A 21,917-nucleotide genomic window follows, 5' to 3' on the forward strand; every position below is an offset into this window, starting at 1 on the left:
ATTAACATATTAAATATTAAAAACACCTTCTTATAGTGAGCATTATTATTCTTTTTTTTATTATTTCAGAACAGCTTTCTATTCATTTTAAAGACAGATACAAAGTTTAAAATGTCAATATTTTGCTTGAAATCAATACTGTTTACTTCAAATAAGCATCTAGAAAAGAATAAACCCTTATTATTATTATTTTAATGAAGTAAGGACACAAAGTGTGGTCACCTGAGGACTCGCCATACACTTGCTTTCTTTTCTTTTTTCTTTTCTTTTTTTTTTTTTGCTACTCTGGGTTCTTCTAGCATTTTGGCATGCAGTAAGAAACTTTTAGGCTATATCAAAACACACACAAAAGAAATTAAGTTACAAATGCAGAACACGGAATGAAAAAAAACGACAACATAACGTTGAATAAGAAATCATTTCGCTTTCTATGTAAACATCAAATGAGAAAGGTGGCATCCCTTTACCACAGCCCTATATCTACAGGACTGGATAGCAGCCAGGAAACAGATTTTTATTATTTATTCCCCAGCTACAAGTGAAAAAAATATTGGTAGAAGGCTCTTTTCTATTGCAAATTTGATTTGTCTGGTGAAATAATGAAATTGGCCGAAGTTTTTGGATTAGCCAGAAGTTTTCATGCACTAGAAAAGTTATGTTGAATCTCTCCACTGCAGCATCCAAAGAATTAATCCGCCAAATTCAATATTTTACGTTTTTAGAATAGAACTGAGCCTCCAAAATAAAAGTTACAGCCGCCAAAGTGAGTGTAAAGTAGACACAGCCAACATTAGACCAGCTTTTGGCCAGTGGGTGGCTTCCATTTATCTTCACGGATGAAGACTATAACTCATAAAATGATTACAAACAGCGAGCTGCTTTCCAATCGGTTAAGTACAATCCATAAAAAGCCCCACGGTGACTGGATTTCATCATGACTTTAAAAAAAAAAAAAAGATTATTCATTTTATGATGATGCATGTTCTCAGGGAAGGCATTGAGATTGCATAACAGCTGACGTAATTTTGCAGGTCTTGAAATAATGGTTGGTAATGTGTTCTGAACTACAAACACTAGCCTACTTAGTTTGTAAAGAAGAGCAAACTGTCCATTTAACCTTAATATTTTGTATATTTCAGGTGCAAAATAACCCCAGAACTAATAAAACACAGACTCTAACATCACTATTCCTTGAGGAAGCGGGCATGGTGATTAAATTGGTGAATTTGTGTAATCAAATCTATTATTTAACTCATTGCAATGTGGAAAATGATCATCCAAACCTGGTCTAAAATTTAGGGGCTGCACAGTTATAGCTAAAACAAAAATCCTCGTTATTTTGCTGGGCGTTGCGATTACATGCACTCATCGTCACAATGTACCGATCCCTGATCTGAAGAACAGAATTAGGTAATGCACTTGTTCATGGAGGATTTAGCAGCTTTGTCGGTGAAATTAGACGTTTCATGTTTCTCAAATTGCCATTTATAACGGTACTTTTGATTAATTGCGCAGGCTTTGTGCACACCGCTTGATATCGAAACACAAATCCCACATCCAGAGACAGTCAGGTGGCTTTTCGGTGTTTCTGCTCCGTCACTGCAAGAAACGGCACCGCTGTCAGCATATCTGGATAATTTCTTCCCAAGTCACTAAACTCAAATTCAAACACTCAATATTAGACATAACACAAGCTGCACAAAAAGATTTGATATGTATTTGATATGGGGGGGATTCCTTCAACCACATTTTCCAGAGTCTCTCGTTTTTTGCTCACTTTCTGTGACAAAAACAATCGATCCACCCATCCGTTCACACAGTGGCCATTTTTGATTTTAAGTTGCACTCGGTGTGGGAAACTTTACTCACAGGATTGAGTTTTGAGGATTCAATTTTGTTAATTATGGTAGTTAGCCAGTTTCTCAGGCTAGATCCAGGGGCAGATATATTGCTTTAACCTACATGCCACTTGTGTGGTGAAACACATGTATATCTTTAATGTCAACTTAACCCACAGAGGAGCTAAACATTTAATTAATTGATGAAATATTACTCTTGTTTTGTGAGATCCAATTGTTTTTGAAGCGTTTTTTTTCTGTGAGGAGTGAGAAATGTGAAATATCTGATTTGTGACATTTCCACGATGTACATCTTGGTACACAACATGAGTAAAGCTTCCCGAATCAAGTGTGACGTCGGCTCAAAGTGGCTTCGATGAAGCAACGAGGCCCATTTCTCGCTCTTTCCTCTTCATCCTTCATCCTTCTCCTCCTCCCCTGGTTTTCTCTCCCGTCTCACGGCTGGTTGGTCGGTCGTATCCAGCTGGCGGGGACCCACTGCGGTTCGTCCTGGGCCCTCCTCACCGCCGTCAGCAGCTGCAGACAGGCCTCCTGCAGGCTGTCGTTGACGATGACATTGTCGAACAGGTGCCAGTAGTGCGACTCCATCTTGCGGGCGGCGTCCTCCATGTCCTGGAAGTCCTCGTCCTGTTCAGGGAAACAGCAGCCAGGCTCATTTTAGCTTCATCTGCACTGATGACCTGATTAGTTACCCAGGGAATTAGATTTTTTTCACATTTCTTAGGTGTTTTCCCCCCTTTTAGTGTTTGTACGTGGATTACACAACACTAAAAATGTAGGATTTGCATATAGTATCACACTTGCTGAAGCACTGACAGCAACAATGCAAGTCAATACGGGTTGAAGTCAAAAGAAACTGCAGTGTTTAGACAAATTATTTTAATTTACACTGACTTGCATTGGCATTGCCGACAAAAACTAGCTCCAATACTAACAGGCTGCTGCCAATTTCAATTTCAAGAGCTTTCCTTTTGAGTCACGACATAATCCTGGAGGCAAACTTCATCAAGTCTGTTTTAGAAATATTGTTCATATGCAAGACGGATGGCAGCAACCTGAGAGTTAGAGAGAAAGGCTTTGTTTCCGAAAAAACAAGTAAAAAAAAATTAAAACAATAAAATGCAGCTTAGAGTAGATAAAAGCAATAAAATGCTGTTACTTTGAAGGGTCGGTTGATGTAGTAGTTGGTGGTGATCTGCGCGTCCTGCCTGGTCTGCCTGAGGCGGTCCATCGATGGGGGCTTCACATAGATGATGTAGGCTTTCAGCTCGTGTGTCCTCACTGCCTGAATGGCCTGCAAGAATAAATAAAGAGTGACCCAAACTGAGATACACACCCTTTCTGAAAAAAAAAAAAAAAAAAAACATAAAGTGAGACCTCCTAAAGCTCCACTAATATGACAAGATTAATATAAATTCTGTTATTTCTTGTGGGTGAAGCAAACAAAATGACCCCACTTCACTAGGAACAGCAGCTTTTCTGGTAATTGAGGACAGCTGATACTGAAATTACACAGAAATTAGATTTTGAATCCCTAATTTATAATTTGTCCTGGCTGTTTTTTTTTTTTTTTTTTAAATGTTGAGACTGAATGAGTTTTTTTCCCTTACAAACTAAATCATGTAAATGTCTCTGTGGCGGCATGTGGTGGCTAAACATCTTGAGCAGAAAAGTTTATTTTCAACTTACTGGTTTAATATTTTGAGAATCCATGTTAATAATTCACCTTAAATTCACAATATTAGGTTAAATAAACGCTTGGTGGAGGCTTTAAATGTGCTTTGAATTTCAGTCACAAGCATGCATTCTCAATCTTACTTTCATCCTTTCTTTCTTACGTACTTAGTTATTTCTCTTTCATTTTAAACAGAGAAAGGTACATAAATCAGCTGACCTGGAATTTTAGGGAACCTACTGCTCACCCAAAAGTACCCCAAACTGCTCAAACAGCTACCAGAAATACTCCAAATTACCCCAAAATGCCAAATAGGTTTTCAAAATTACCCTAAAGTGCTCAAATGTGTCGGAATGCAATGAGAAGTACCTTAAATAGCCATGTTTAGGTAATTTTGAATAACTGTTTGGCATTTTGGCGCCCTTTCTGGTGACTGTTTTAGCACTTTTTTTGTGTGATTTCTCCTCTGGACTGGACCTACATTCGGCTCTATGTCGACGACACAGATCTTTCTGGTCAGGATTTCCTTCACAGTCTCGATGCTGGTGCCGTACATGTTGCCTTTGTACTCGCCGTACTCCAGAAACCTGGTGGACACAAGGTGACAGGATGCCGGTTCAGATATAATATTGTGACTGACATGAGTCATGATGTTCATGCTATTATATATTTCATCTCAATAAAATATAAGACTTTAGCTGATAAGACTTCATTCTTTATTGCGCCAGAATATTTTGTTCTGTTGAGGAAGCTTCCCCTGCCCCAAGGAAATAAATTCAGCCTCTTGCAGTTCACAAATTGTGAAGGTCCTGTTATGATTTTGATAGTTTTTAAGGCTCACTTCCACTAACCCTAACCCTCACTTGTTGTTGTAGACCATGTTGTCGAACATTTCCCGGCTGGTGAAGTGATACTCCCTGCCGGACTCCTCATAACTCTTCGGCGCCCTCGTGGTGTCTGGAGAGGGAAATGAGAAAGACTTTATTCACAAACTGCAAACTGCATGGTTTTTCTTGATGCAGAGACTCTCATCACACAAATGTCTTGGTTGAGTTTCCTGCAACAATAAAAATAAAAAATAACACTACTTTCTTTCAAAAACATGGGAAAAAAATTTCAAAAATTTGAAATATGGTTTTCTGGACATTTTTCCCTAGTTACTTTGATCATTTTCTAAAAATTTTCTCTTGGGTTATTTATTTATTTATTTATTTATTTTATTTTTTTTTTTAGCAGACTTCCAGGTTATTTTCTTGTGACCTTTTGCTAATTCTCTTGCAAATTTTCATGTCATTTGTTGCTGTAGTTGCTCCTCACCTTTTGTTCCCATGTTTTTGAAAGAAATCAAGCCAATTTTTCTCAAGTTTCAACGGCGTAAATGCTTGAAGCTACGTTCACAAGCGTATTAATTTAATTTAATTTAATTTAATTATCTTTAATTAAAACCTTGATATTAAGGGTAAAGTTGACAGTCATGTGTTTACGCACAAGGAATGGGTCCCTGGAAGATGCCGGGGTTGATGTCAATCAAGCGCCTCCGGAGTTCATTCACACCAACACCAGAAGGACCTGAGACACACAGAAATATTATAAGAATAATGAATTTATATAAACACCTTCAGCAGGAATGGTTTATCTACATCCCTGTTACTACACAAAATGTTCCTCATGATAGAAACCCACCAACACTGAAACTTTTTTTCATCTCATGCTTCATTCATTAAATTCCACTGATAACAAAAATAAGAGGGCATTTCAACTGACAGAAGCATTTCCATCAGGACTCACACTCATCCTGCCCTGCTGTATGAGTGTGACTTTGATCAGAAGATCAGAGGCACACAGTTCATGGCTTTACACCAGGATTAGTGCTAAAACAGTCAATTAACAGATTAGACAATCAACAGAAAATTGATTATTGTGAGATTGAAATGTCAGAAATGTCACGATGATGATTCCAGTTTCATTAAAATCACTGAGATACTAAGATCGTCTTTCTTTTCTGTGTTCATACCTTTATAAAATGAAGCAATGAAGCGATATCACTGGGCTCTGCTAACTTCCCATGAGGCTTCGTCATTATTTTCACACTTTATACACTAAATGATTAATAGAGTAATAGTTTAGTTTCATGAGGTCAGCCCTGTGAGCGGGTACAGACGCAGGCGGGGGGTGTGTTACCGAGCAGGGCGATGAGGCGGTACGTGTCCTGCGGGAGGCGCTGGTAGCGGACCACCTCCTCGTACGGGCTGGCCAGGGTGCCGTGGCAGGTGGTGGCGCAGCGGCTGTGGCAGGACGGCTGGCTGATGCTGTGACTCCGCCGCCGACACAGACGCATGCTGCGCCTGAAGCCCGCTGCAGGGAGGAGAGGAAGAGGAAGAGCAAGAAGAAAAAAAAACATATTATAGTCAGAGATGGTGATTTGTGTGGGGTCAGAGGTCGGGGTCGAACAGCTGGCCACATGGGGGATTTAAACGGGACATTCTGTCTCACCACCTGGACCCCTGCTGCCCTAACGGGTAATTTAATCAATTCATCAAATTTTATTTATACTTTCTGCATGTTGCAATGCACAGCAACATTGTCAAGTCCAATTTATTTAATAAAGCAAATTTAAAAACAGCTGCAGTGGACCAAATTGCTGTAACAGTAATAATAAAATAAAATGAAATAAAATCAGAATATAATAATCAGAAGAAGAAGAAGGAAATCAACAGTAAAATCATAACAAATCCCCAAAACCAAACCGCAACACAAGAAATAAGCAAAATATGGAAAACACTATATCCTTTCTATGTTTCTATGTTAAGAAGGTGAAAATAATTCTGAAATGATCACATGTTTTAGGATAGTAAATATGACCTGAGTGCAAAATGATCACATTTGTACTGACTGGATCGTCTGTATTTTAGAGACACTGAGGGATTAATTTTGCTTTTTCCAAAGTGAATATGTATTGTTTTACAAACCAAAACTCCTCATTTTCTCGTTTCAGTCTGACTTTGTGCATAAATCGGTTCAGAGTACAGCTGCTGCAGAGTTTGAAGGTTTACCTAGGTAGATGCCGTAACTGTTACTGCAGAACTCATCCTCCTCTGTTTGACAGGAAAGAGAAAAAAAGAGAAAACATGCAGGTTATTGGATGGCAGCAGAGTTTCATCGGGCCGTGTTAGCACTGAACAAGTAAATAATAACCAAAATATCAATTATCTGCAGGCATTTATAAAGGACAGAGGTTTTCTCTATCAGAGGTAAAAGATAGTAAACAGAGTAAATATTTAATTCAGTTTAATGAGCTTTAATGGCATAAAGTATAACTCAGTACATGCTGCTTTGCCAAAGCTGTGGAAGTAATAATCAATAATTATGACACTAATTAAGATGATGAAAGAGTTTTTTTCAGGTCAAAAAACAAAATAAAGTGTAAAAGATAAACATTTCCCCAAAATGGGAAATTTTTATTTTTAATTGGTTTAATTATAATAATTACCAAACAACATATTTTTAAAGCTGAGACGCCCGGCTTCATCAAAATCAGACCAGCTGTGTTTGAAATATTATCTGAGATTTCGACAAACGCCTGATTCGCCGTCCCGTCTCCTCCCGGTTTCACCACAAACTGGTGCTTAAGCGTTTCATGTTCACACTGCTGTCACCGTTATCAGAAATATTCATAAACTTCCAAGTTTGAGGCCGAAGCGAGAAGGCAAAGAAATGTTTCTCACCGACTCGGAGCTCCTCTGATGTTTCCCCAGCGGAGAGCAGGAGAGATTAGAGAGCAAACAACAAACAAACAAACAAACAAACAACAAACAACAAACAAACAAAAAGGCTTCAGCTGAGTTCAGGACAGAACAAACAGCAAGACTCACATGTAATGACAGTAAATACTTTAGCATCCTGCAGGTCATGTACAAGAAAAATACTCATTAAAAAAAATGTGGGCATGCTGCACACAAACTAGAATAAAACTGGAATGAAAACACTTTTTGAAAATGAATTGTAAACTAATTTAATGACAGTACGATCGGTTTAACTCTTGTTGGCTTTACTCAACAAGGACTTACCTACCAGATTCAAACGCCTCCTCGTCTGCAAGAAAGAAAAGCACGCGAGGGAAATTTAGCACAATCCACTTGACATTTACAAAGCAACAAACACACACAGACATAAACATAATAAGGGAAAATATTCTGTATAGTGGGTGTGAGGGTGTATTCATGCAATGTAATGGAGAGGAAATGCCATTCTTAATAAAGCTGTAAATTATAGGGCGTTTTACCTGCTTCAACACATTTATCATCGATTGCGATCAGATCCTCTTCTATGGGAAAAAAAAAAAACAGATTTGAATTAATTTACAGGATCATCTGAATTATGTTGTGTCCCCATTAAATTTATGGCATGCTATTTCTTAACTTACAGAATGCAAATTGAGGATTATGTGCAGCTCTAAATCAAAAAATTAAGTAATCCTGAATTATCTGTGTAGTCACGTTGGACAGTTTTGTGGAGAGGAGTGGTAAAATTAAAACTAAAACCAAACATGATGGTAAAAAATGGGAAGAAATGTTTATGTTTTGAGCCACCAGGTGCTACATTTCCAGTTTCCACAGGAAGTGAAGGAGGTGGAGAACTGGAGAGGACTATGTGCTCACCCAAAAATCACAACATCGTAGTGAAAATGTGGTTCACTCACCCAGACTGGTTCAAAAACAAAGCATAGCAGCCTAAAGATCTTTATTTTTAAATACCAATTGACTCACTCATCGATCAACATTTATTTTCTTTCTTTTTTCTGTATTTTTGGATGATTTTACTGTCATTTTCTCACTGTACTGGCTAATAACTGATTCTAAGACTCATTTTCATAGGCAAGCCTTTCCATAGATCTGTGTGGAGGATCTTTGGCATGACTTATCTGTCTGTACTATTTTATGTATATATTTTTTACCTATTTGTTTTTATTTTCTACATTTGTGAAGCGTTTTGTAACTGTGTGTTTTAAAAAGTGCTACATAAATAAAGCTTTACTTACTTACTTACTTACTCATAGACCAACAGGACAGTCTCCCCAGAATTTAGTGTTTTCATTTTGGCTAAAAATAAAATGAAAAAAACCCCCCAAAAAAACACAGTGTCTCCTTACCTTCGTCGACAGTGCTCACTTCAGGTCAGCATGGGATAAAAGACAATCGCAGGGGTGTTTAAGAAAACCGCCTGTCAATTCTGAAGCTCAATCAAGCTGCATGTTCGATCAGAGATTGATTGATTGATTATCAGTTGGTTTGACAGAGCAACACTCACGGGTCTGGATGCAGCCGTGCGGCTGATAAGGCTGAGACCACCAGAACTCCCTCTGCTTCCTGTCAAGAGACGCAGTTTCAGCAGAACGTCACATAGCACACACACACACACACACACACACACACACACACACACACACACACGCCACAACTCCATAAGAAAAGGCTTCAGTCTGTTTGTCCTTGAAAAACTCACAGTACATGACTGATTGAAGTGGCAGCTAAATTTAAAAAGAAAAAAGTGTAAAGGGCTCCCCAGCTGATTCCCACAACATTAAATTCTCATAAACAAGAGAAAGAACTGACTTGCTCCTTTAAGAAAACAATATTCAATATTTTGAAACTATTTAAAACTTTCAAAGAGCAACAGATGTGATTTCAACAGTGTTTATGCTTTTGCCCTGATACAGACCAGGGTTTTTTTTCACTACGTATGGCCTGGTTTTAGACCACAAAATTAAAACATCATTACATATTTTAAAAATGTATAAAAACCTGTAATGTCATATACACTCTGAAAATTTAGTACAAATCAAAGTGCATATATAGTCGTTCAAAACACGTTTCAGCTCTTGAATAACCTTAATTTATACTCCTCTACAGACATATAGACCTTGAATAGAGATATATTAAATGTCTTTTCAATGTCAGATTGCTCAGCGGGTAGTGGGACTCGAACTTGATGCTGATGCTAAACCTGGTACACCACTGATCTGTATTTTTGCAAAAACCTACGATAATTTCTCTACGATACACTTTGTCCAAAAACTAGAATAGCTATTTAAGAAAAGTGTCCACAGAAGAAGAAACTGTTGGCTGTCTCACCGTTTGAGCAGGTTGGTGGAGGGGATGAGGCCGGCGCAGGCGGAGATGCTGGGCAGTTTCCTGGCCTGCCACCAGAGGGCGTCCGTCTGGTCCACGATCTCCAGCACGTCGCCCTTCTTGAAGCCCATCCCGGCGTCAGCGCAGGGGATGGAGGGGTCCTGCTGGGGGCTGTAGTCGGCCATCGCCCGCACGTACAGCTGAACACACCACAGCGGGGTTATAATGATACAGTGTGTGTGTGTGTGTGTGTGTGTGAGAGAGAGAGAGAGAGAGAGAAGGTGCAGCGAGAAGAGAAGCTGGCTCACCATCGTCTGGTTGTGCACCGGCCGCTCTGTGATGGGAACCACCTTGAACATGATGGTGCCTTGTGACTTGGCCTGCTGATCAGATGCAAGAATGTGGATTAATTAAGAAAAATGCACCAATCTTAGGATCATAATAACATCAGAAAATGGCATGTAGTACTAAGTATTATTAATTGTACATCCAAAATGAATCCGGTCTGACTGCAGGAAGAAAGTTGTCTGGCTGAGTAACCCCACTGAGATATGGCACTGATCCAATTTTAAACTTACACTAATTATATTGATGGGTACAGCTTATATTGAAAATCTAAATTTCAAAATTTAAAGGCTGTACCTGCTAAAACACCTGTCCAAATCTTGGGCATCATTACCTGCCTGCATCATTTGTGCGGGATGACGCTGATGATGTTTCACTGGTTTGAATACCCTCAAATTCATTTTTGTTTCAGAATGATATTTCTCTGAGAAACATTTTTCTTAGATAATTTTTCTATTCTACTTTCATGATGCATGAAAACACATTACCTGCATGAAGCAAAGAACTGAATCATTGTCAAACTGTTGTATTTGCCATTGATTTTGAAAAGAATAAGACCACACTTAATTGATTTCTGTTGCACATATCATCCGTGATAATGAAAAAAGTGTCCAACATTTTAAAGCATGTTGACACATTTTGATGCCTTTACATCAAGAACCACGACCTAATAAAAACTGGCATGAAAGCAATGGTTACCAAAAGCTTTTGGACAGTATATCAGGCTCTGTTTACAATTATTTTAATGCTTTCATCAATTTTGGACATCAGAACATCTGATCATTATCAAATTAAATCTAAATAAGGCACACAAACTAGTATGTTATTGCAGGGCTTGAGTTTGACTGACAGTTAGATTTCCAATATTTTTCCAATATTTTGTCAATATCTTTGGATTCATTTATCAATTCATTTTACATTAATTTTATGACAACCCAAACTGAAGAGGAATGATTCAGTGAACTCTATGAACTGATGACCTACCACAACTTGGATAACTTGTTCAGGTTCCAGCCCATTCACAGGAAAACCATTCACCTCGATGATCCTGTCCCCTGCATGGAGCAGACCTGCGCACACACACACACACACACACACACACACACACACACACACACACACACACACACACACAGAAATAAAGTAAACTAAGCCTTCAACTTCACACTCCAAATGAGAGACTTTGGGAGAGTGAAAGAGACAGAACTCACCACTTCGATCAGCCAGCCCTCCATGAATCACCCGAGCCACGAAAATCTCCCCTGTGGCCTCGTTCCTCTTTATAGTTGCTCCCTGAGGCAGAAAAGACACAAACACCGAGTAAATAAACCTCATATGGAAGCGAGTGACAGAAACAGAGGCTGGAGGTGTGCTGTTCAAACACCAAAGACAGACAGAATGAGGGGCGAGAGGCTTGAAAACATGAAAAAGTGGAAAAATGAACGATCAGTGTGTTCACTGTAAACAACTTCAAGCATAAAATGATCATGAAGGCTGTATAGCTGAAGCATGTTCACTGTGAACGATGATTAAGTATGATTTGGAATGGTTGGAGGTTTTTGTGTAAAGTCCTTGACTGATAAATGATATCACTTTTTAAAGATTGGATCCTCTAAGTTTTGGAGATAATATGAGAATATAGACTACATATTATGATTTTTAGTTCCAAAATTGATATTGAACATCTTGGAAATCCAGTCTTCATGCCCATTTCTGTGAAATCTCAAGAGAATAAAATGTAAACTGTTGAAAAAAGGGCTATGGTCAAGAGAGAACTTATATTTCAAAATAAAAGGTTAAACGCTTTGTAAATTTCTGCATGGCATTATGGTTAATGGTCAAAGACACAGAGACTACCTTTAACCACATAACCTCTGAAACCAGGTCTGTGGATTTTAAAGTGGCTAGATAGGTAAATAGATAGATAGATAGATAGATAGATAGATAGATAGATAGAGAGATAGATAGATAGATAGGTAGGATAAACACACTGGCGAGTGAAATGACTGCAGGACAACTAAAACTTCATGAAACGAAGGAATGGCTTTGGGGAAAAAAACAGGATATGGGCAAGAATTGATTGTCATGAAACCTGGTGTAGAGAAGAAGGAAAGTGCTTAAAGTTTGTTTATGAGTAAGCAAAATATGACTGATTGAAATGACTCTCCAATCCCAGCAAACACAAGACAATTATAAGAGAATGGCAAAGAAGTGCAGTGATGAAAGAAGAAAATGAGAATTAATAAAAAAAATATATAAGTGCCTGTTTGAGGGAATGCAGCTCCCCAAGGAAAAGGACCCAAGCAGTCCATCGCAGCAATCAGCAGCCGCTCCAGAAGAAGCCATGCGGACACTTTCGGCTTCTCTCATGTTATGGTCGACATCTTCTTCTTCTTCTTCTTCCACTGGTTGGAGAGGCTGCTCGTCATGTTGCGGTCGGGGGCGTTGGCCTCCTCGAACAGGCCATTGGTTGCTTGGAGCTCATTGTGGAAGTACCTCCTTGGAGGGGATGGGACGGCCTTGGTTTTAAGCTCAGTGCGAGGCATCCCATGGCAGGATACGGACAGACAGCTGGTCCCCTGGGAGGTGGAGGGAGCATCCAAGGAGCCACCGAGGGAGCCGAAGGAGGAGGAAGAAGAGGAGCAAGAAAGAGAGGGGATGGAGCATCTCGACTGGTGGGTCAAGGAAGGATGCTGCCTATGTGTTTTCGGAGTTTCAGTCTTTGAACTTCTAGGTGCATGATCATCGTTCAAAGATTCTTGTTTGTTGATGTCCTGCTTCACTGTGGTGCCTTTTGTTGGGACTGCACAGTCGGTGTCCGTCCTGTTGGCTGCCAGAAGCATCTGCAGCCTCTCCACCACCTGGGCAAGGAGGACCAAGGCCTGGGCGTTGTCCTGCACACTTTCTGACATGCGGTCGGTGGCGGCTGCCATCTTCTCCCCCAGGAGCTTGATGTTCTTGGTGCTGTGCTCCATGGAGCTGGCGGCCATCTGCACTGTGGATCTCAGCTCGTCCAGGCTCTCCTGCTTGGCCAGCTCCACGGGGGGCACCCGAGGAATCTCCATCACCCGGCGAGGGCGCATGGGGCTCGGGGGAGCTGTGCGGATTCGGGGGCTCTGGCTCCGGAACCTGTGAGGCATACTGGGGTGGAAGTAGTCATCCATATTGGTGTAATATGTGGTGGTGAGGCATGGTGGAGACACAGTCCATTGCTGGAGGGGTGGGGTATGGATCTGAAAGTGGGATGGGGCATTGGCTCCTGTTTCTTCATCCCCACTGTCCAGCTCCTCGATGATGTTGTCTTCATCAGGCAAGAAATAGGACAAGAATTAGTGTATTCATTAGATAAATAGTGGGAGCAGAATTGGGGGGTACACATTGGGCAAGTAGGAGAAGAACTGGGGCATCCAATTAGGAGCAGATGTGGTGTATCCATTAAGCAAGAAGTAGGAGCAGAATTGGGGTATCCATTGGGTAAGAAGTATGAGTATCCACTGAATGAAACAACATGAAACATCAGGAGCGGATGGTGATGAATGATGACTGATGAAAGACCAACAGATCTATTCTTACCAATCATAACAGAGCTGTAGACTGACGGGGCGGAGTGGTGCACACTTTCCTCCCAGAGTGGATTGGTAAAACATACTCTACACTGGCACATTGGGTTGCTGCAGCAAATTCTACTCATCGGCGTTGCATAACATGGCGGAGGGTACGGACATGCCACTGGCGGGCGACACAGCTGTTCAGCTGAAGGATAGCTGTCTCTGCGGGCGCTAAACCTCGATGGTTCCTTGATCTTCACACTCGGGCACCCAGCAGCTGGACCCTGGACCCCGACCGCCCCGCCTCGGTGCAGCTTCTGGCGGGTCAGACGCCTTAGGGTGTCCCAGTGGCTGCGGATCCCACCCCGTGAGCTTTTTTCACATGGAGGGGACGCGTTGGGCAACGCTAGACCGACTCTCCGGCGGTCACAAAGCTGCGATACAACAGAGTCACTCAAAAGACAGAGGCAAATGTGAAGAAGCACAACCTGCATATGATTTGACACAACCACTAGGTAAAACTAAGGTTCAGAAGATGAAATATTAGCTTTGCAAACTGGGGTTGAGGATTCAGTAATACTCACTCTTATCATCATCATCATCATCATCAAAAAAGCAGTCCCAAAACAATCACTGATGATAAAGCAACAACCTACATTACACATAATAACTAAGCATGGTGCAGCGGTTTATATTAGATGAGTCTGGGATGGAGTTTGCAGGATCAAATATTGTAGTACGCATCATGAGCCATCATATTTTTTAACAAATCCTTCTTTTTCTGCTGATTCTTCTGTCACATCATCAGACAATCATACAAATGAGAGATTATGAAATTCAAACATCTGGTATCTGATGAATGCAGTCAGCTGTTTGTTTTCATCTGTTGTATTTTGGGCATAAGAGAGCCTCCATGTTACAAATATCTGTGAGCCTGCATATCGGCTTCCAGAGGATAAACAATATTGAAAGTACTAATTCCAATGAGGTCCGATGTTTCCACAGAATATATTAGTTAAAAAAAGGTTTTAATTCAAACAAGAGCTTTGTTCCACTATATGAAAAAAGCATTTTGGAAATGAACACTGCATACCTATTTCTGAGCACAGAAAATGTCAAGTTTGGACAGAATAAGCCTGAAAGCAGTGAAAGTAAGCCTGTATCGGATGATTGAAGAGAGCGAATGAAATGCATAACAGGTTAAATGTAGCTTAGATTTTTAAATTTAATCCACTGTAGAGACTTTAAACAGATCATCTCAGTCAATATGTACAACAAGGCAGTTTGCAGAATAGTCAGGGCTCTTACATGTTTCCAGTCCCAAAAAAAATCATATTTTTCCAGACCTTAACCGAAGACCATGAATATTTTTCCATATTTTTCAAGACCTGGGAATGCCCAAATGGTCATTTTCAATGCTATCACAGGCTTACAGATCTGTTTAAGAGATATCTTTAACTGGTTAAATGTCCATACTGGCCTGGGATTGAATCCCACCGGAGCTTGCTCCATTATTGCAAACTCTACTTTCATCACAGACTACATAAAAAAGTACAAAAGGTTTTGGCTGCTGACTCATAGCCAACTAAAATAAGCAATTTCACATAAAAAAGCCTATTTTTGGAAACCAGTGGTGTGAAACACATGACAAAACTCTGAGAGAAGATGAATTTCCCTGATCCCACCAAAACGGTTTTTGTGGGATTAAAAAATTACTTTTATACGTAGCAGGGGGTGATCCCATCAAAACGTGACCTCATTTCTAGACACAAGTTGGAACAGGCGTGCTGGTCACCTTGGGCCACAGGTAAGTGAAATGCTGGGTAATGCATAAATCTTGGTGGATGATAAAAATAGCGCACACAAGTGATGCTAAATAAAAAGGGCACATTTTTAAGCTGTGCTCACAATCCCTTAAACAATTAAAAAAAAAACAAAAAGATAAAAACAGAAAGGAGGCCACAGCTCTCACCAGCGGCTGTTTGTTCTTCACCAGGCAGACGATCCTGGTGGCTTCCTCGTCGTCCGGCAGCTCCTCCGGCATTGGCGGCAGCACCGGCTCATAGTCCTTCTGGGCCACCGAATCATGGGCAGAGAGGAGCGCCTAAACATGTGATCAGATTGCACAAATGACAAGAATATTTATACATTACAGCACATTATCAGTCTCCATAGGAAAACTTGCTCCACCCCCTCTCTGCAACACAGTTTTTCACCTATATCGTGTTTGTTTTTTTTTGTTTTTTTTTTAAAAGTCACCTATATCCAGTTTTTGTGTTGATGCCATATCTCTTTTGGTCGGTACTTGAATGAACCTGCATGGATGGAGGCATTTACCTTCAGCTCCAACTAGTCTAGTTCAATTCCCAACTTATGACTAAAGGTTATCTGCTGGGATGTTTTAATTAATTTTCAGCATTTATTTTCAGTTTTGTCTTACTTAATCATGTGCAAAAACTTAGCCTAACCTTACTAGATTGTTTCAATTAGCTTAATCAGCTTTTACTACCTAAATCTGGCTGTAACTTAACCAAACATGTCTTACTTGTGAAACCTTTTTGTGTAGCAAACACATCAAAATGTTAAATTCATGTTACTATCAAATAACCCCTTCTTGGAGGAGGAAAGTAGTCTTCAAAACTAAACCAAGCTCTGTCAACACTGGATCACTCTGACCAATGTGAGTTAAAGTTTTGGATGCATGTGTCATTTTTGGACATCAAACAAAAACAGAAAGCGTCGCTCACCTGGATGTGCGGCTGTCGAAGGAGATTGTGGAGTTCTTTGGCCTCGCTGGAGCAGCCGGGCAGCGACTTGATGTCTATCAACAACTGCACACACAGGGAAGATGGACGTGAACTCTACATGTGCAGTATGGGATGTGATCACACCTACAGTTTGTTTTTTCTTTGGGGTGAACCAGATTGGAAAAGGTGCTTTTGTTGCATTTTTGTATTTGGTTCATTCAGCAATTCACTGTCAACAAGTTAAAATAAAGTCCAGCCAGGTCAGCAATTTTGGTAACAGGAAAGTCAAATAAAGCTGTAACTAAAAAAAAACAAACAACAAAAAAAAAACATTATGTATTTGTCTGTGTCTTCATCTCTGGTCTTTATTTTTGTATATGCAAGAATGGAAGATGCATGTTTCTATATCTATATTCTTGGTTCATAAAGGTGCTGGAAATCCTTCAAACTCCTTGAATTAAATTCAGTTACTCTCTGTGTAAGTGTGGGTCAGTGACACATTTTGAAACGTGGAACTTGGTTGTGTTTTCATTTTAATTTCTCTACCTTCTGCAGAATGCTGTCACCGAACGCTATAAGGTCCTCGACAAGCTTGAAAAGGCACCTTGAAAATGCTTGAAAAGCGCTTGAATTTGACTTAAGAGAAGGTGTAGGAGCCCTGTTTATTGTGTTTTGGGCTGGTTTCCTGCAGCTGGCTGGATTACGTGCACTACTGCATACAGTGACAGTGACTGCTGTTTACAGAGCTGACTTCATAATGAAAATATCCACCGTTCAAAACAAAGTGACAGGTACTTTTACAAAATCTGGCTCCAGACATTTGCTTCAAACAAACTGCTGATGACACAAATCAGCCGTGTGTCTTCGAGTGGGACACTGAAACCTCATTTTTTATTTACTGAGTCACTGTGGATTACAGTGTCATCTACTGTAAATACCTGAGAAAATGTAACTCTGGACTCTCACCTGCAGGGACAGTCCGGACGCATACTTCAGGGCTGGCGATGGAGAACCTTTCTGGAACTTTTGCAGACACTCATAGATCTGTGTGGAAGAGAAAAACACCCTCACTCAAAAGATAGATAGACAGATGATTCTGCTGACTTTGCCTTACATTTGAGACACAAAAACACACACAAATAACACAATACACACACCAGCTTGCAAAAATACATAAAACAGTCCATACAATATTCAAAAGTGCATCCTGATCCTAATCCGATACACACCAGTGCACAAAATACCTAAAAAAAAAAAAAAAAAAAAAAAAGACTGATAGCACAAAATAAGACAAGCTGAGGCCAGCCTCAGATACTCTTACACTGTAATATACCATCAATGCATTCCAGTTATTTGATAAGGATGTTATTATTTTGTGATGAGAGCACACTTTGGTGGGTTAAATAGACCCAGAAATGCAAGTTGGAATAACCTTTGTAAGAATTAAAGAGTTTCAGGATGAGCTTCTGGTGTACAATATGCCAATCTGGACCGTGTACGGTAATGATACTAATGTCTCTGAAGGAATTTGGAAATGATTTATTGATTATTTTAATGTACAGTTTTTAAAGCAACAAGACGGACAGATTTTCAGACCTTGAGCAGCGACTGGAGCCACGGGGCGTTCAGGAGACTGTGCAGCAACTCGGCCCCGTCGATTTCCTCGTGAACCGACTGCCTCACCTCCTCGATCACGTCTGTTAGGATCTGACGCAGGCCTGCAGCGCACACACACACACACACACACACACCAATGGTTAAACAAAGTGTAAAATTGTCCATTCGTGTAAAGAAGTAGTGGTTTTACTCCATTTGTCCGACTGACCGTGTTCTCCTAGTTCACAGTGGGGGTTTAACACCTGAGCCTCCACCGCCTGCCTCATGGTCACTGCACCCGTGACCTTTGACCCTGACCACCCTCTGACCGCTTAGAAGCACTGACAGGAACCTGGAAACATGAAAACAACATGACACGTTTGTTAAAGAAGTAATCCTTCACTTCCTCGACATTTAGCCTCCATTTTTGCTCATGCACTGCAATTCCCAGAGATTCACCTGTCAATCAAATGGTGTGGGCGGGACGTGGAGTTTCCTGTTGATGCAGTTTAGAGTTTCTCTTTGCTTTGTCTGTTGACCTGGTATTATGCTGTATTTATCAGTGAAAATGTTGTGTATTATTACCTGTAAAGACGTCTGGGAATAAGGGTTGTCATTGTCCAAGATGCAGGTGACATGGTGCTCTATATTGCAAATTAAATTAAAATACCTTGATGTTTTTGATTTTAACTGGTTTTCTTTGATGGAAATGTGTCACACTGCACATAAAAGTTTCTGGTTTTGTCCTATATTTTACCCTGAAAACTGCTTTAGAGGAATATTGCCGAGGTTTGTGCACATTTGCTATTTAAATCCTGTCCCAGGCTATAGTTTTTCACAGTATAAGTCAATCTGTCATCGTTTTACATCTCTGACTGTAGTTCAGTAATGTTATGGTTGCGTATTCTTACATAGCCTCTTGTGAATCTTCTGGACTTTCATCTAATGTTGTATGTTTTTGCATTCTTCATTCCAACAATCACCTGCAAAGCATCATAATCCAGTTTTATACGTCTAAAGTTTCTTTCCTGACCTGCGCAGGAGCCGTGACGTGAGGAGTTTTAAGGGTTTTGTCGAATATTCTCCTTATTGTTTGTGTTTTCCCTTTCCTTTACAAAGGCCTGGGAATCATGGAAATCCTATTCCCTGCTTATCCGTTCTTTGCTGGCGTGCAGAGAAATCCGGGTGGAGGTGGGGGGTTGTCAGTGTCCGTTTCACAGTGATCCGTGTGAAAGGGGTCAGGTGTTAATATGGCCTCACAACCCGACCTTGACAATCTTCAACACTGATAAATCAAACACTACAATCTCCAATCAGCGAGCCATCAATACCAACAAAAGTCTGTTAGATTTAGAGAAAAGAGTTCACAATCTTCTGTTTTTTCTCCTTTAAAATGTCAGTTATAACTGTTGTTATAACTGAAACAGTTTTATAAATTACTTCCTGTTACTTAGTTTTTTTCTGCCAGTTTTAAAAGTAATTTAGGATTTTTTATTCTGTAAACAGAAAAAGGTTAGTAAGCTCAGTTATTAAGCAGGTATCCTGCAATACAGTTCAAGTCACTTTAATGAAATCATCACAACCCTGGGAGGCAGAAAGAGACGAGACTTCTGACTAAAAAGTGACTGAGTGAAACAGAAAAAAAATCTCTGAAGAAGTCAATAAAACAATGGCTAAACTGTAATCTGCAGTCAATGATGACCATCAGCGACAGCCACCAACATAAACAAATATCTCTCTTATTTTTTTAAGAAAAGACATAATGCAATCGTTTATTTCTTCTCCTATTACCCTCTGATAACTAAACACATTGCAGGCACACAAAAATTTCCTTTATTACTTTTAAAATAATTTTAAAATCCTTACGCATTTTTTTTTTTTTGGTGCAATGTGCAGACTCTTCTCTTAAAAATAAATATAAAAAATAATTTTTAAAAATGCTGACAAACAATAACTTATAAATATATATTTTAAAATGGTAAATACATTTTTAAAAAATAAATTAAATAAAATTAAAAGACCAGTACAAAATAAAAAAGTCATAAGAATAAATAATAGAATAAAAATCTGAAAAAATAGTTTTAAACAAAAATCAACAAACACTGAAAAAAGCCCACACCTTCAAAAAAAAAAAAAAAAAAAAAAAAAAGCTTCACATGATTTTTTTTTTTTTTAATTTAAAGAAGATAGGGTTTCTTTTAGGTTTTTCAGAGGGTTAGACCCGGGTTAGACGATCTCGACCCAATGAAACAGAGGTTAAAGGAATATGACACTAGTTAAAAAGTTTGTGTATATCAACCAGGAAGAGGTCCTGAACAGAAATGACCCCTCCTCCTCCTCCTCCTCCCCTCCTGTGGTAAATTTCAGTAGTTAAACAACAGGAGGGGGATGATCCTCTGGCCTAACTCCAGCTCCTCTCCTCAGCCTCGACTCCCCTAACCCACCATCATACATCTTACCTCCGCGTGTCTGGATCCTCCGGCCTCTCAGGTGCAGATCCCGGCAGGTTTCAGCACCTATGGGTGCAGATATTCTGGGAAAATATTCCCCGGAGCGTGGAGGGAGCACTCCGCTGTCATCGAGCTGGGGGAGTGAGAGAGGGAGAGAGAGAAAGAGAGAGAGCGAGAGAGAGAGAGAGAGAGGGCTGTAATCTCTCTCGATCCCACTTAATCCTGGGCAAGTGAGCCGCCTGCCTCTGGAGGCCGGAAGCTCGTCCTCCCTCACCGCCTGGCTGTGTGCGGTGGAGCTGGCAAAGCTTCTTAACTCTTTCTGCTTTTAACGGCGCACGCACACACACACACACACACACATACACACAGAGAGAGAGAGAGAGAGAGAGAGAGAGTTGGGGAAACAGGTGTCATTACGGAGTCATGTAAAAGGGCAGAGAGGGCAAGAAGAGACACAGAGAGGCAGAGACACACAGAGAGTTATTCAAAATATCATAATGGAAACTTATAATGGTAAAATTTGGAGAAACAAGTGTCTCCACGATCACATGAGCATGTCTGAGCGGTTAATGTGCAGCTTCAACCTGCTGCATTTAGACTTTTTTACTCCACCTTTGCTTGATTATTTGATGGTGGTCTTGTTTTTTTTTTTTAATTGCTCTTATTCTTATTGTTCTAATTATTTTATTTATTTATCTCATTGTCACTTCATATAATTTTACTTTTCAGCATTCTTCTTAATCTAGCCGTGTATTCTTTCCTTTATTGCTTTTTAGTTTTAGTTGCATCTGCATTTATTGTGTGTAGCTCAACACCATTGAAAATGCTCACCCTCAATGTTTTCTGAAGTTTTAAATAAATAAATGATGATGATGATGATGATGGTGGTGGTGGTAGTTGAACTGAACCCAAATGCTTTGCTATCCCCCAAAATAAAAATTATTTGTGTTCAACCTGACTTTAGAAAGAAAGAACAAAGAAACTGCTAGAAATTATAAAAAAAGATAGAAAGAGTATTATCATATATCATATTACATTATATTGTATTGTATTATATTAACCCTAACTAACCCTATTACACATGATCATATTACTTACCATTGTATCATATGATGTATTATATTACATTTGATTGCATTATGTTACATTATATCATATTACAGTGTTTTACAAAGTATCCTGCTGTATTATATTACATCATATGAAGTTGTATTGTATTGTATTACATTAAATCATATTACTTACCATTACATTGAGTTAAATTATATTTTGTGATGGTACATTACATTACGTGACGTAATCGCCTCCCACTTGACTGAGGAGATAAAACCAGGCTTAGATTTACATTCACTTTAAACGCTGTGCCACTGTGTGGTTGTTACTTATTGGGACATTCTCATGCAATTTTTACTTTTTTTCCCTTGACATTAATTGGCCAAAACTGTATTTAGTTATTTGGCGTGACAAGAATGTGAAAGTGTGCGATCAAATGGTCTGAAGAAGAAGTGAGTGATGCAAAGATGGAGACAGAGGAGAGACGGAGGAGACAGAAAAAAGCCTTCAGTGTTT

The 21,917-nt window shown here is 39.7% G+C and overlaps 2 protein-coding genes across 3 annotated transcripts; both read right to left on the reverse strand.

The window, feature by feature from the left end:
• Positions 1-409: 409 nt before the first annotated feature.
• Positions 410-20,584, reverse strand: mpp4b (MAGUK p55 scaffold protein 4b). 2 transcript variants are annotated; one of them, XM_030073213.1, is made up of 22 exons: positions 20,358-20,584; positions 18,128-18,250; positions 17,899-18,020; positions 17,269-17,346; positions 16,303-16,386; positions 15,528-15,659; positions 11,219-11,300; positions 10,992-11,077; positions 9,971-10,042; positions 9,666-9,862; positions 8,842-8,900; positions 8,684-8,701; positions 7,817-7,858; positions 7,606-7,626; positions 7,260-7,274; positions 6,588-6,629; positions 5,716-5,889; positions 5,023-5,103; positions 4,398-4,491; positions 4,016-4,121; positions 3,019-3,153; positions 410-2,486 (listed from the first exon to the last, which is right to left on the reverse strand). In XM_030073213.1, the coding sequence occupies exons 2-22, from the start codon at positions 18,183-18,185 to the stop codon at positions 2,295-2,297; spliced, it is 1,890 nt and encodes a 629-aa protein (XP_029929073.1). In that variant the 5' UTR covers positions 18,186-18,250; positions 20,358-20,584; the 3' UTR covers positions 410-2,294. The 2 variants fall into 2 exon arrangements, with proteins under 2 accessions (XP_029929073.1, XP_029929066.1); XM_030073206.1 differs by having other exon boundaries at positions 9,971-10,045.
• Positions 12,035-15,516, reverse strand: LOC115374363 (uncharacterized). The gene is made up of 2 exons (XM_030073223.1): positions 13,581-15,516; positions 12,035-13,308 (listed from the first exon to the last, which is right to left on the reverse strand). The coding sequence occupies exons 1-2, from the start codon at positions 14,047-14,049 to the stop codon at positions 12,374-12,376; spliced, it is 1,404 nt and encodes a 467-aa protein (XP_029929083.1). The 5' UTR covers positions 14,050-15,516; the 3' UTR covers positions 12,035-12,373.
• Positions 20,585-21,917: the final 1,333 nt, after the last annotated feature.

This window comes from Myripristis murdjan, chromosome 2 (genome assembly GCF_902150065.1).
Source record: "Myripristis murdjan chromosome 2, fMyrMur1.1, whole genome shotgun sequence".
Taxonomy (NCBI): domain Eukaryota; kingdom Metazoa; phylum Chordata; class Actinopteri; order Holocentriformes; family Holocentridae; genus Myripristis; species Myripristis murdjan.

Coding starts and splice junctions, on each gene's coding strand:
- LOC115374363 (XM_030073223.1), bottom strand. CDS start 14,049: ATGCAGGTTGTGCTTCTTCACATTTGCCTCTGTCTTTTGAGTGACTCT. Junction 13,309..13,580: donor CTACAGCTCTGTTATGATTG/GTAAGAATAGAT, acceptor TGCCTGATGAAG/ACAACATCATCGAGGAGCTG.
- mpp4b (XM_030073206.1), bottom strand. CDS start 18,185: ATGAGGCAGGCGGTGGAGGCTCAGGTGTTAAACCCCCACTGTGAACTA. Junction 17,347..17,898: donor GGCTCCAGTCGCTGCTCAAG/GTCTGAAAATCT, acceptor TCTTCCACACAG/ATCTATGAGTGTCTGCAAAA. Junction 16,387..17,268: donor CGTCCGGACTGTCCCTGCAG/GTGAGAGTCCAG, acceptor CTGTGTGTGCAG/TTGTTGATAGACATCAAGTC.